General features: G+C 51.5%; 1 protein-coding gene across 1 annotated transcript in view; it reads right to left on the bottom strand.

The window, feature by feature from the left end:
* LOC144954659 (RNA-binding protein Musashi homolog 2-like) overlaps positions 1 to 13,538 on the bottom strand; it is a 52,306-nt gene that overhangs the window by 7,965 nt on the left and 30,803 nt on the right. Inside the window, exons 6-8 of the mRNA XM_078885103.1 lie at positions 12,837 to 12,919; positions 10,339 to 10,459; positions 7,957 to 8,052 (exon numbers count right to left, since the gene is read on the bottom strand). Coding sequence (XP_078741229.1) covers positions 7,957 to 8,052; positions 10,339 to 10,459; positions 12,837 to 12,919 — 300 coding nt within the window. The remainder of the gene's footprint in view (positions 1 to 7,956; positions 8,053 to 10,338; positions 10,460 to 12,836; positions 12,920 to 13,538) is intronic.

Here is a 13,538-nt window from a genome sequence, read left to right as displayed (position 1 = left end):
TCACTCACTCACTCACTCACTCACCCACTCACTCACTCACTCACTCACCCACTCACTCACTCACCCACTCACTCACTCATTCACTCACTCACTCACCCACTCACTCACCCATTCACTCACCCACTCACTCACCCACTCACCCACTCACTCACTCACCCACCCACCCACTCACTCACTCACTCACTCACTCACCCACCCACTCACCCACTCACTCACCCACTCACTCACCCACTCACTCACCCACTCACTCACTCACTCACTCACTCACCCACCCACTCACTCACTCATTCACTCACCCACTCACTCACTCACTCACTCACCCACTCACTCACCCACTCACTCACCCACTCACTCACCCACTCACTCACCCACCCACTCACTCACTCACTCACTCATTCACTCACCCACTCACTCACTCACCCACCCACTCACCCACTCACTCACCCACTCACTCACTCACTCACTCACTCACTCACCCACCCACTCACTCACTCACTCACTCACTCACTCACCCACCCACTCACTCACTCACTCATTCACTCACTCACTCACCCACTCACTCACCCACTCACTCACTCACTCACTCACTCACTCACCCACCCACCCACCCACTCACTCACCCACTCACTCACCCACCCACTCACTCACTCACTCACCCACTCACTCACTCACCCACCCACTCACTCACTCACTCACCACCCACCCACCCACCCACTCACTCACCCACTCACTCACTCAATCACCCACTCACTCACTCACTCACCCACTCACTCACCCACCCACTCACTCACTCACCCACTCACTCACTTACTCACTCACCCACTCACTCACCCACCCACCCACCCACTCACTCACCCACTCACTCACCCACCCACTCACTCACTCACTCACTCACCCACTCACTCACTCACTCACTCACTCACCCACTCACTCACCCACTCACTCACCCACTCACTCACCCACCCACTCACTCACTCACCACTCACTCACTCACCCACTCATTCACTCACTCACCACTCACCCATTCACTCACTCACCCACTCACCCACTCACTCACTCACTAAACCACTCACTCACCACTCACCACCCACTCACTCACCACTCACTCACCACTCACCCACTCACCACTCACTCACTTACTCACCACTTACTCACTCACCCACTCATTCACTCACTCACCACTCACCCACTCACTCACCCACTCACCCACTCACTCACTCACTAAACCACTCACTCACCACTCACTCACCACTCACTCACTCACTCACCCACCACTCACTCACTCACCACTCACCCACTCTCTCACCCACTCACTCACCCACTCACCCACTCACTCACTAAACCACTCACTCACCACTCACCACCCACTCACTCACCACTCACTCACCACTCACCCACTCACCACTCACTCACTCACCACTCACCCACTCACTCACTCACCACTCACTCACCACTCAATCACCACTCACCCACCCACTCACTCACCACTCACCCACTCACACACTCACTCACCACTCACTCACCACTCACTCACTCATCCACTCACACACTCACTCACTCACCCACTCACACACTCACTCACCCACTCACCCACTCACTCACTCACCACCCACTCAGTCACTCACTCACCCACTCACTCACTCACTCACCACTCACTCACTCACCCACTCACACACACACACACTCACTCACCCACTCACCACTCACTCATTCACCACCCACTCACTCACCACCCACTCACTAACCACTCACTCACCACTCACTCACTCACCCACTCACACACTCACTCACCACTCACTCACCACTCACTCACCACTCACTCACTCACTCATCCACTCACACACTCACTCACCCACTCACACACTCACTCACCCACTCACTCACTCATTCACTCACTCACTCACCCACTCACTCACCCACTCACTCACCCACTCACCCACTCACTCACTCACCCACCCACTCACTCACTCACCCACCCACTCACTCACTCACTCACCCACCCACTCACCCACTCACTCACCCACTCACTCACCCACCCACTCACTCACTCACTCACCCACCCACTCACTCACTCACTCACTCACTCACCCACCCACTCACTCACTCATTCACTCACCCACTCACTCACTCACTCACTCACCCACTCACTCACCCACCCACTCACTCACTCACTCACTCACTCATTCACTCACCCACTCACTCACTCACTCACCCACCCACTCACCCACTCACTCACCCACTCACTCACCCACTCACTCACTCACTCACCCACCCACCCACTCACTCACTCACTCACCCACCCACTCACTCACCCACTCACTCACCCACTCACTCACTCACTCACCCACCCACCCACCCACTCACTCACCCACTCACTCACCCACCCACTCACTCACTCACCCACTCACTCACTCACTCACTCACTCACTCACCCACCCACTCACTCACTCACTCACCCACTCACTCACCCACCCACCCACCCACCCACTCACTCACCCACTCACTCACTCACCCACTCACTCACTCACTCACCCACTCACTCACTCACTCACCCACCCACTCACTCACTCACTCACTCACTCACTCACTCACTCACTCACCCACTCACTCACTTACTCACTAACCCACTCACTCACCCACCCACCCACCCACTCACTCACCCACTCACTCACCCACCCACTCACTCACTCACTCACCCACTCACTCACTCACTCACCCACCCACCCACCCACTCACTCACTCACTCACCCACTCACTCACCCACTCACTCACTCACCCACTCACTCACCCACCCACTCACTCACTCACCACTCACTCACTCACCCACTCATTCACTCACTCACCACTCACCCATTCACTCACTCACCCACTCACCCACTCACTCACTCACTAAACCACTCACTCACCACTCACCACCCACTCACTCACCACTCACTCACCACTCACCCACTCACCACTCACTCACTTACTCACCACTTACTCACTCACCCACTCATTCACTCACTCACCACTCACCCACTCACTCACCCACTCACCCACTCACTCACTCACTAAACCACTCACTCACCACTCACTCACCACTCACTCACTCACTCACCCACCACTCACTCACTCACTCACCCACTCACTCACCCACTCACCCACTCACTCACTAAACCACTCACTCACCACTCACCCACTCACCACTCACTCACTCACTCACTCACCACTCACCCACTCACTCACTCACCACTCACTCACCACTCAATCACCACTCACCCACCCACTCACTCACCACTCACCCACTCACACACTCACTCACCACTCACTCACCACTCACTCACTCACCCACTCACTCACTCACCACCCACTCAGTCACTCACTCACCCACTCACTCACTCACTCACCACTCACTCACTCACCCACTCACACACTCACTCACCCACTCACCACTCACTCATTCACCACCCACTCACTCACCACCCACTCACTAACCACTCACTCACTCACCACTCACTCACTCACCACTCACTCACTAACCACTCACTCACCACTCACTCACTCACTCACACACTCACCCACTCACACACTCACTCACCCACTCACTCACCACTCACTCACTCACCACTCACCCACTCACACACTCACTCACCACTCACTCACCACTCACTCACCACTCACTCACTCACTCATCCACTCACACACTCACTCACTCACCCACTCACTCACTCACCACTCACCCACTCACTCACTCACTCACCACCCACTCAGTCACTCACTCACCCACTCACTCACTCACCACTCACCCACTCACTCACTCACTCACCACCCACTCAGTCACTCACTCACCCACTCACTCACTCACCACTCACTCACTCACCCACTCACTCATTCACCACCCACTCACTAACCACTCACTCACCACTCACTCACTCACTCACCACTCACTCACTCACCACTCACTCACTACACCACTCACTCACTCACCACTCATGTGGAGTGAGTGACTGGGTGAGTGACTGGGTGAGTGAGTGACTGGGTGAGTGAGTGGGTGGGTGACTGGGTGAGTGACTGGGTGAGTGACTGAGTGACTGGGTGAGTGGCTGGGTGAGTGACTGGGTGAGTGACTGAGTGAGTGACTGGGTGAGTGACTGGGTGAGTGGCTGGGTGAGTAACTGAGTGAGTGAGTGAGTGACTGAGTGAGTGACTGAGTGACTGGGTGAGTGACTGTGTGAGTGACTGGGTGAGTGACTGAGTGAGTGAGTGACTGAGTGAGTGACTGAGTGAGTGAGTGAGTGACTGAGTGAGTGACTGAGTGAGTGACTGAGTGGCTGGATGAGTGACTTGGTGAGTAGCTGAGTGAGTGACTTGGTGAGTGACTGAGTGGCTGGGTGAGTGAGTGAGTGACTGAGTGAGTGACGGAGTGAGTGGCTGGGTGAGTGAGTGGGTGAGTGACTGAGTGAGTGACTGGGTGAGTGACTGGGTGAGTGAGTGAGTGGCTGAGTGAGTGACTGAGTGAGTGACTGGGTGACTGACTTAGTGACTGAGTGACTGGGTGAGTGGCTTGGTGAGTGACTGGGTGAGTGAGTGACTGGGTGAGTGACTGAGTGAGTGACTGAGTGAGTGACTGAGTGATTGAATGGCTGAGTGGGTGAGTGGCTGAGTGGGTGAGTGGCTGAGTGGGTGAGAGGCTGGGTGAGTGACTGAGTGAGTGACTGACTGAGTGGCTGAGTGAGTGAGTGGCTGGGTGAGTGACTGAGTGACTTGGTGAGTGACTGGGTGGGTGACTGAGTGAGTGACTGGGTGGGTGAGTGACTGAGTGAGTGACTGAGTGAGTGACAGAGTGAGTGACTGAGTGGCTGGATGAGTGACTGGGTGAGTGACTGAGTGACTTGGTGAGTGACTTGGTGAGTGACTGAGTGGCTGGGTGAGTGACTGGGTGAGTGACTGGGTGTGTGACTGACTGAGTGACTGGGTGAGTCAGTGGGTGAGTGAGTGAGTAGGTGACTAGCTGAGTGACTTGGTGAGTGACTTGGTGAGTGACTGGGTGACTCACCAGGCAGGGGGTAGGAAGCGAACCCAGGCGCTAGGCAGGGGTAGGTGAGTGACTGAGTGAGTGAGTGACTGAGTGACTGGGTGAGTGAGTGACTGGGTGAGTGACGGAGTGACTGAGTGAGTGGCTGGGTGAGTGAGTGAGTGGGTGACTGGGTGAGTGACTTGGTGAGTGGCTGGGTGAGTGACTGAGTGACTGAGTGAGTGACTGAGTGAGTGACTGAGTGAGTGACTGAGTGGGTGACTGGGTGAGTGACTGAGTGACTTGGTGAGTGACTTGGTGTGTGACTTGGTGAGTGACTCACCAGGCAGGGGCTAGGAAGCGAACCCAGGTGCTAGGCAGGGGTAGGTGAGTGACTGGGTGAGTGAGTGACTTGGTGAGTGAGTGAGTGAGTGGGTGACTGGGTGAGTGACTGAGTGACTTGGTGAGTGACTGGGTGAGTGACTGAGTGAGTGACTGAGTTAGTGACTGAGTGACTGAGTGAGTGATTGACTGAGTGACTGAATTAGTGACTGAGTGAGTGACTGGGTGAGTGACTGGGTGAGTGACTGAGTGAGTGACTGAGTGAGTGACTGACTGAGTGACTGGGTGAGTGACTGAGTGAGTGACTGAGTGAGTGGCTGGGTGAGTGAGTGGGTGAGTGACTGAGTGACTGAGTGAGTGACTTGGTGAGTGACTGGGTGAGTGACTGAGTGAGTGACTGGGTGAGTGATTGGGTGAGTGGCTGGGTGAGTGACTGAGTGACTGAGTGAGTGACTGGGTGAGTGACTGAGTGAGTGACTGGGTGAGTGACTGGGTGAGTGACTGGGTGAGTGGCTGGGTGAGTGACTGAGTGACTGAGTGAGTGACTGGGTGAGTGACTGGGTGAGTGACTGGGTGAGTGACTGGGTGAGTGACTTGGTGAGTGACTGGGTGAGTGACTGAGTGAGTGACTGGGTGAGTGACTGGGTGAGTGGCTGGGTGAGTGACTGAGTGAGTGACTGAGTGAGTGACTGAGTGAGTGACTGAGTGGGTGACTGGGTGAGTGACTGAGTGACTTGGTGAGTGACTTGGTGAGTGACTTGGTGAGTGACTTGGTGAGTGACTCACCAGGCAGGGGCTAGGAAGCGAACCCAGGTGCTAGGCAGGGGTAGGTGAGTGACTGGGTGAGTGAGTGACTTGGTGAGTGAGTGAGTGAGTGGGTGACTGGGTGAGTGACTGAGTGACTTGGTGAGTGACTGGGTGAGTGACTGAGTGAGTGACTGAGTTAGTGACTGAGTGACTGAGTGAGTGAGTGACTGAGTGACTGAGTTAGTGACTGAGTGAGTGACTGGGTGAGTGACTGGGTGAGTTACTGAGTGAGTGACTGAGTGAGTGACTGACTGAGTGACTGGGTGAGTGACTGGGTGAGTGACTGGGTGAGTGGCTGGGTGAGTGACTGAGTGACTGGGTGAGTGACTGGGTGAGTGACTGGGTGAGTGACTGGGTGAGTGTCTGAGTGAGTGACTGGGTGAGTGACTTGGTGAGTGACTGGGTGAGTGACTGAGTGAGTGACTGACTGAGTGACTGAGTGACTGAGTGAGTGACTGGGTGAGTGACTGAGTGAGTGACTGGGTGAGTGACTGAGTGAGTGACTGACTGAGTGACTTGGTGAGTGACTTGGTGAGTGACTTGGTGAGTGACTTGGTGAGTGACTTGGTGAGTGACTGGGTGAGTGACTGAGTGAGTGACTGGGTGAGTGACTGGGTGAGTGGCTAGTGAGTGACTGAGTGACTGAGTGAGTGACTGAGTGAGTGACTGAGTGAGTGACTGAGTGGGTGACTGGGTGAGTGACTGAGTGACTTGGTGAGTGACTTGGTGAGTGACTTGGTGAGTGACTTGGTGAGTGACTCACCAGGCAGGGGCTAGGAAGCGAACCCAGGTGCTAGGCAGGGGTAGGTGAGTGACTGGGTGAGTGAGTGACTTGGTGAGTGAGTGAGTGGGTGACTGGGTGAGTGACTGAGTGACTTGGTGAGTGACTGGGTGAGTGGCTGAGTGAGTGACTGAGTTAGTGACTGAGTGACTGAGTGAGTGAGTGACTGAGTGACTGAGTTAGTGACTGAGTGAGTGACTGGGTGAGTGACTGGGTGATTGACTGAGTGAGTGACTGAGTGAGTGACTGGGTGAGTGACTGGGTGAGTGACTGGGTGAGTGGCTGGGTGAGTGACTGAGTGACTGAGTGAGTGACTGGGTGAGTGACTGAGTGAGTGACTGGGTGAGTGACTGGGTGAGTGACTGAGTGAGTGACTGGGTGAGTGACTTGGTGAGTGACTGGGTGAGTGACTGAGTGAGTGACTGACTGAGTGACTGAGTGAGTGACTGGGTGAGTGACTGAGTGAGTGACTGGGTGAGTGACTGAGTGAGTGACTGACTGAGTGACTTGGTGAGTGACTTGGTGAGTGACTTGGTGAGTGACTTGGTGAGTGACTTGGTGGGTGACTCACCAGGCAGGGGGTAGGAAGCGAACCCAGGCGCTAGGCAGGGGTAGGTGAGTGACTGAGTGAGTGACTGAGTGACTGGGTGAGTGAGTGACTGGGTGAGTGATGGAGTGACTGAGTGAGTGACTGGGTGAGTGACTGGGTGAGTGACTGGGTGAGTGACTTGGTAAGTGGCTTGGTGAGTGACTCACCAGGCAGGGTCTAGGAAGCGAACCCAGGTGCTAGGCAGGGGTAGGTGAGTGACTGGGTGAGTGAGTGACTTGGTGAGTGAGTGAGTGAGTGGGTGACTGGGTGACTGGGTGAGTGACTGTGTGAGTGAGTGAGCGAGTGAGTGAGTGAGTGAGTGACTGAGTGAGTGAGTGACTGAGTGAGTGAGTGAGTGACTGGGTGAGTGACTGAGTGAGTGACTGAGTGACTAGCTGAGTGACTGAGTGAGTGACTTGGTGAGTGACTGACTGGGTGACTCACCAGGCAGGGGGTAGGAAGCGAACCCAGGCGCTAGGCAGGGGTAGGCGCCTCGTCCGCTGGTGGAGTAGGCGGCAGCCGCAGCCAGATTGGGGTACGCTGCACACAGGCACAGAGATTAGTCACCCAGCTAGTCACCCAGCTAGTCACCCAGCTAGTCACTCACCTAGTCACTCACCCAGCCACTCACCCAGCTAGTCACCCAGCTAGTCACCCAGCTAGTCACTCACCCAGTCACTCACCCAAATACTCACCCACTCACCCAGTCACTCACCCACTCAGCCAGTCACTCAGTCACTCAGTCACTCACTCAGTCACTCACTCAGTCACTCAGCCAGTCACTCACCCAGCCACTCACTCACTCAGTCACTCAGCCAGTCACTCACAGACACAGAGATTAGTACCAGTGTAGTGTATAGTGTAGTGTATAGTGTAGTGTATAGTGTATAGTGTAGTGTATAGTGTAGTGTATAGTAGTGTATAGTGTAGTGTATAGTGTAGTGTGTAGTGTAGTGTATAGTGTAGTGTATAGTAGTGTATAGTGTAGTGTATAGTGTAGTGTGTAGTGTAGTGTATAGTGTAGTGTATAGTGTAGTGTATAGTGTAGTGTATAGTGTAGTATTGTAGTGTATAGTGTAGTGTGTAGTGTATAGTGTAGTGTATAGTGTTGTGTATAGTGTATAGTGTAGTGTGTAGTGTAGTGTATAGTGTAGTGTATAATGTAGTGTATAGTGTAGTGTATAATGTAGTGTATAGTGTAGTGTATAGTGTAGTGTATAATGTAGTGTATAGTGTATAGTGTAGTGTATAATGTAGTGTATAGTGTAGTGTATAGTGTAGTGTATAATGTAGTGTATAGTGTAGTGTATAGTGTAGTGTATAGTGTAGTGTATAATGTAGTGTATAGTGTATAGTGTAGTGTATAATGTAGTGTATAGTGTAGTGTATAATGTAGTGTATAGTGTATAGTGTAGTGTATAATGTAGTGTATAGTGTAGTGTATAGTGTAGTGTATAGTGTAGTGTATAATGTAGTGTATAGTGTAGTGTATAGTGTAGTGTATAGTGTAGTGTATAGTGTAGTGTATAGTGTATAGTGTAGTGTATAGTGTAGTGTATAGTGTAGTGTATAGTGTATAGTGTAGTGTATAGTGTAGTGTATAATGTAGTGTATAGTGTAGTGTATAGTGTATAGTGTAGTGTATAGTGTAGTGTATAATGTAGTGTATAGTGTAGTGTATAGTGTAGTGTATAATGTAGTGTATAGTGTAGTGTATAGTGTATAGTGTAGTGTATAGTGTAGTGTATAGTGTAGTGTATAGTGTATAGTGTAGTGTATAGTGTAGTGTATAATGTAGTGTATAGTGTAGTGTATAGTGTATAGTGTAGTGTATAGTGTAGTGTATAATGTAGTGTATAGTGTAGTGTATAATGTAGTATAGTGTATAGTAGTGTATAGTATAGTGTATCGTAGTGTAGTGTATATAGTAGTATAGTGTAGTGTATAGTGTAGTGGTGTATAGTGTAGTAGTGTATAGTGTAGTGTGTAGTGTAGTGTATAGTAGTGTATAGTGTAGTAGTGTATAGTGTAGTGTATAATGTAGTGTATAGTGTAGTGTAGTAGTGTATAGTGTAGTGTATAATGTAGTGTATAGTGTAGTGTATAATGTAGTGTATAGTGTAGTGTATAATGTAGTGTATAGTGTAGTGTATAGTGTAGTGGTGTATAGTGTAGTAGTGTATAGTGTAGTGTGTAGTGTAGTGTATAGTAGTGTATAGTGTAGTAGTGTATAGTGTAGTGTGTAGTGTAGTGTATAGTAGTGTATAGTGTAGTGTATAGTGTAGTAGTGTATAGTGTAGTAGTGTATAGTGTAGTAGTGTATAGTGTAGTAGTGTATAGTGCAGTGTATAGTGTAGTGTATAGTGTAGTAGTGTATAGTGTAGTGTGTAGTGTAGTGTATAGTAGTGTATAGTGTAGTAGTGTATAGTGTAGTGTGTAGTGTAGTGTATCGTAGTGTATAGTGTAGTGTATAGTGTAGTAGTGTATAGTGTAGTAGTGTATAGTGTAGTAGTGTAGTAGTGTATAGTGTAGTGTATAGTGTAGTAGTGTATAGTGTAGTAGTGTATAGTGTAGTAGTGTATAGTGTAGTGTATAGTGTAGTAGTGTATAGTGTAGTAGTGTATAGTGTAGTAGTGTATAGTGTAGTAGTGTATAGTGTAGTGTATAGTGTAGTGTATAGTGTAGTAGTGTATAGTGTAGTAGTGTATAGTGTAGTAGTGTAGTGTATAGTGTAGTAGTGTATAGTGTAGTAGTGTATAGTGTAGTGTGTAGTGTAGTGTATCGTAGTGTAGTGTATATAGTAGTGTACAGTGTAGTGTAAAGTACCCAGCATGCCCATGCCAAGCATGAAGGCGTCCATGGAGTAGGGCACCGTCCCGCGTCCACGACTGCGGACAGCAGCCTGTGACAGCATCACCTCCTTGGGCTGTGCCTTCTTACACTCCACCTGTAGTTACAGTCAGTCAGGCAGTCAGTCAGTCACTCAGTCAGTCAGATAGACAGTCAGACAGACAGTCAGTTAGTTAGTCACTCAGTCACTCAATCACTCACTCACTCACTCAGTCACTCACTCACTCACTCAGTCACTCAGTCACTCAATCACTCAATCACTCACTCACTCACTCACTCGCTCGCTCACTCACACACTCACTCAGTCACTCACTCACTCACTCACTCAGTCACTCAGTCACTCAATCACTCACTCAGTCACTCAATCACTCACTCAGTCAGTCACTCAGTCACTCACTCACTCACTCACTCAGTCACTCAATCACTCACTCACTCACTCAGTCACTCACTCAGTCACTCACTCACTCACTCACTCAGTCACTCAGTCACTCACTCACTCACTCAGTCACTCAGTCACTCAATCACTCACTCACTCAGTCACTCAGTCACTCAGTCACTCAATCACTCACTCACTCAGTCACTCAGTCACTCACTCAGTCACTCAATCACTCACTCACTCAGTCACTCAGTCACTCACTCAGTCAATCACTCACTCACTCACTCAGTCACTCACTCACTCACTCACTCAGTCACTCACTCACTCACTCAGTCACTCACTCACCCAGTCACTCAGTCACTCACTCACCCAGTCACTCAGTCACTCAATCACTCACTCACTTAGTCACTCACTCACCCAGTCACTCAGTCACTCAATCACTCACTCACTCAGTCACTCAGTCACTCACTCACCCAGTCACTCAGTCACTCAATCACTCACTCACCCAGACACTCAGTCACTCACTCACCCAGTCACTCAGTCACTCAATCACTCACTCACTCAGTCACTCAATCACTCACTCACTCACTCAGTCACTCAGTCACTCACTCACTCAATCACTCACTCACTCAGTCACTCAATCACTCACTCACTCACTCAGTCACTCACTCACTCACTCAGTCACTCACTCACTCAGTCACTCAATCACTCACTCACTCACTCAGTCACTCAATCACTCACTCACTCAGTCACTCACTCAGTCACTCAATCACTCACTCACTCACTCAGTCAGTTACTCACTCAGTCACTCACTCACTCACTCAGTCACTCAATCACTCAATCACTCAGTCACTCAATCACTCACTCACTCACTCAGTCACTCAGTCACTCACTCACTCAGTCACTCACTCACTCACTCACTCAGTCACTCACTCACTCAGTCACTCACTCACTCACTCACTCAGTCACTCACTCACTCACTCAGTCACTCACTCACTCACTCACTCAGTCACTCACTCACTCACTCAGTCACTCACTCACTCACTCAGTCACTCACTCACTCAGTCACTCAATCACTCAATCACTCACTCACTCAGTCACTCACTCACTCAGTCACTCACTCACTCAGTCAATGACTCAGTCACTCAACATCACCTCCTTCGGCTGTGCCTTCTTACACTCCACCTGTAGTTACAGTCAGACAGTTAGACAGTCAGTCAGATAGACAGTCAGTTAGTTAGTCACTCAGTCACTCAATCACTCAGTCACTCAGTCAATGACTCAGTCACTCAACATCACCTCCTTTGGCTGTGCCTTCTTACACTCCACCTGTAGTTAGACAGTCAGACAGTTAGACAGTCAGTCAGTCACTCAGTCACTCACTCAGTTAGTCAGTCACTCAGTCAGTCACTCAGTCACTCACCCAGCCACTCACCCAGTCACTCACTTAGTCTGACAGTCAGTCAGTCACTCAGTCAGTCACTCAGTCAGTCAGACATTCAGTCAGTCACTCAGTCAGTCACTCAGTCAGTCAGTCACTCAGTCAGTTAGACAGTTAGTTAGACTGACAGAGGGGCAGTGAGTGAGTGAGGAGTGAGTGAGTGAGTGGGTGGGTGAGTGGGTGATTGGGTGAGTGAGTGAGTGGGTGGATGAGTGGGTGAGTGGATGGGTGAGTGGGTGAGTGGGTGAGTAGGTGAGTGGGTAAGTGAGTGAGTGGGTGAGTGAGTGAGTGAGTGGTGAGTGAGTGGTGGGTGAGTGGGTGAGTGAGTGGTGAGTGGGTGAGTGAGTGAGTGGTGAGTGAGTGAGTGGGTGAGTGGGTGAGTGAGTGAGTGAGTGGTGAGTGAGTGGATGAGTGGGTGAGTGAGAGGTGAGTGGGTGAGTGGGTGGGTGAGTGGGTGAGTGGGTGGGTGAGTGAGTGAGTGGGTGAGTGAGTGAGTGAGTGGTGAGTGAGTGGATGAGTGGGTGAGTGAGAGGTGAGTGGGTGGGTGAGTGAGTGGGTGGGTGAGTGGGTGGGTGAGTGGGTGAGTGGGTGGGTGAGTGAGTGAGTGGGTGAGTGGGTGAGTGAGTGGGTGAGTGAGTGAGTGGTTAGTGAGGCTACCATCTTGTTGTTGATCTCATGGAAGTGAATGTCGCAGATTTTCTCCACCACTTCCTCACTCTCAAAGGTCACGAAACCAAAGCCTGGGGTCACGGGGGGGTCAAGGGTCAGAGGGTGAGTGGGTGGGTGAGGGCGTGGATGGGTGGGTGAGTGAGTGAGTGGGTGAGTGAGTGGGTGGGTGAGTGGGTGGATGGGTGGGTGGGTGAGTGAGTGGGTGAGTGGGTGGGTGGGTGAGTGAGTGGGTGGGTGAGTGAGTGGGTGGGTGAGTGAGTGGGTGAGTGGGTGGGTGGGTGGGTGAGTGGGTGGGTGAGTGAGTGAGTGGGTGGGTGAGTGAGTGGGTGGGTGAGTGAGTGGGTGGTTGAGTGGGTGGGTGAGTAGGTGGATGGGTGAGTGGGTGGGTGGGTGAGTGGGTCGATGGGTGGGTGGGTGAGTGGGTGAGTGAGTGGGTGAGTGGGTGGGTGGGTCAGTGGGTGAGTCAGTGGGTGAGTGGGTGGGTGGGTGGGTGAGTGAGTGGGTGGGTGAGTGAGTGGGTGGTCTAGTGGGTGGGTGGGTGCGTAGGTGGATGGGTGAGTGGGTGGGTGGGTCGATGGGTGGGTGGGTGAGTGGGTGTGTGAGTGGGTGAGTGGGTGGGTGAGTGGGTGAGTGGGTGGGTGGGTAAGTGAGTGGGTGGGTGAGTGGGTGAGTGGGTGGGTGAGTGAGTGA

The sequence above is a fragment of the Lampetra fluviatilis genome, unplaced genomic scaffold (genome assembly GCF_964198595.1).
Source record: "Lampetra fluviatilis unplaced genomic scaffold, kcLamFluv1.1 SCAFFOLD_528, whole genome shotgun sequence".
Taxonomy (NCBI): Eukaryota; Metazoa; Chordata; class Hyperoartia; order Petromyzontiformes; family Petromyzontidae; genus Lampetra; species Lampetra fluviatilis.
The sequence above is the reverse complement of the archived record's forward strand: the minus strand, read 5'-3'. Positions and strand labels throughout refer to the sequence as shown.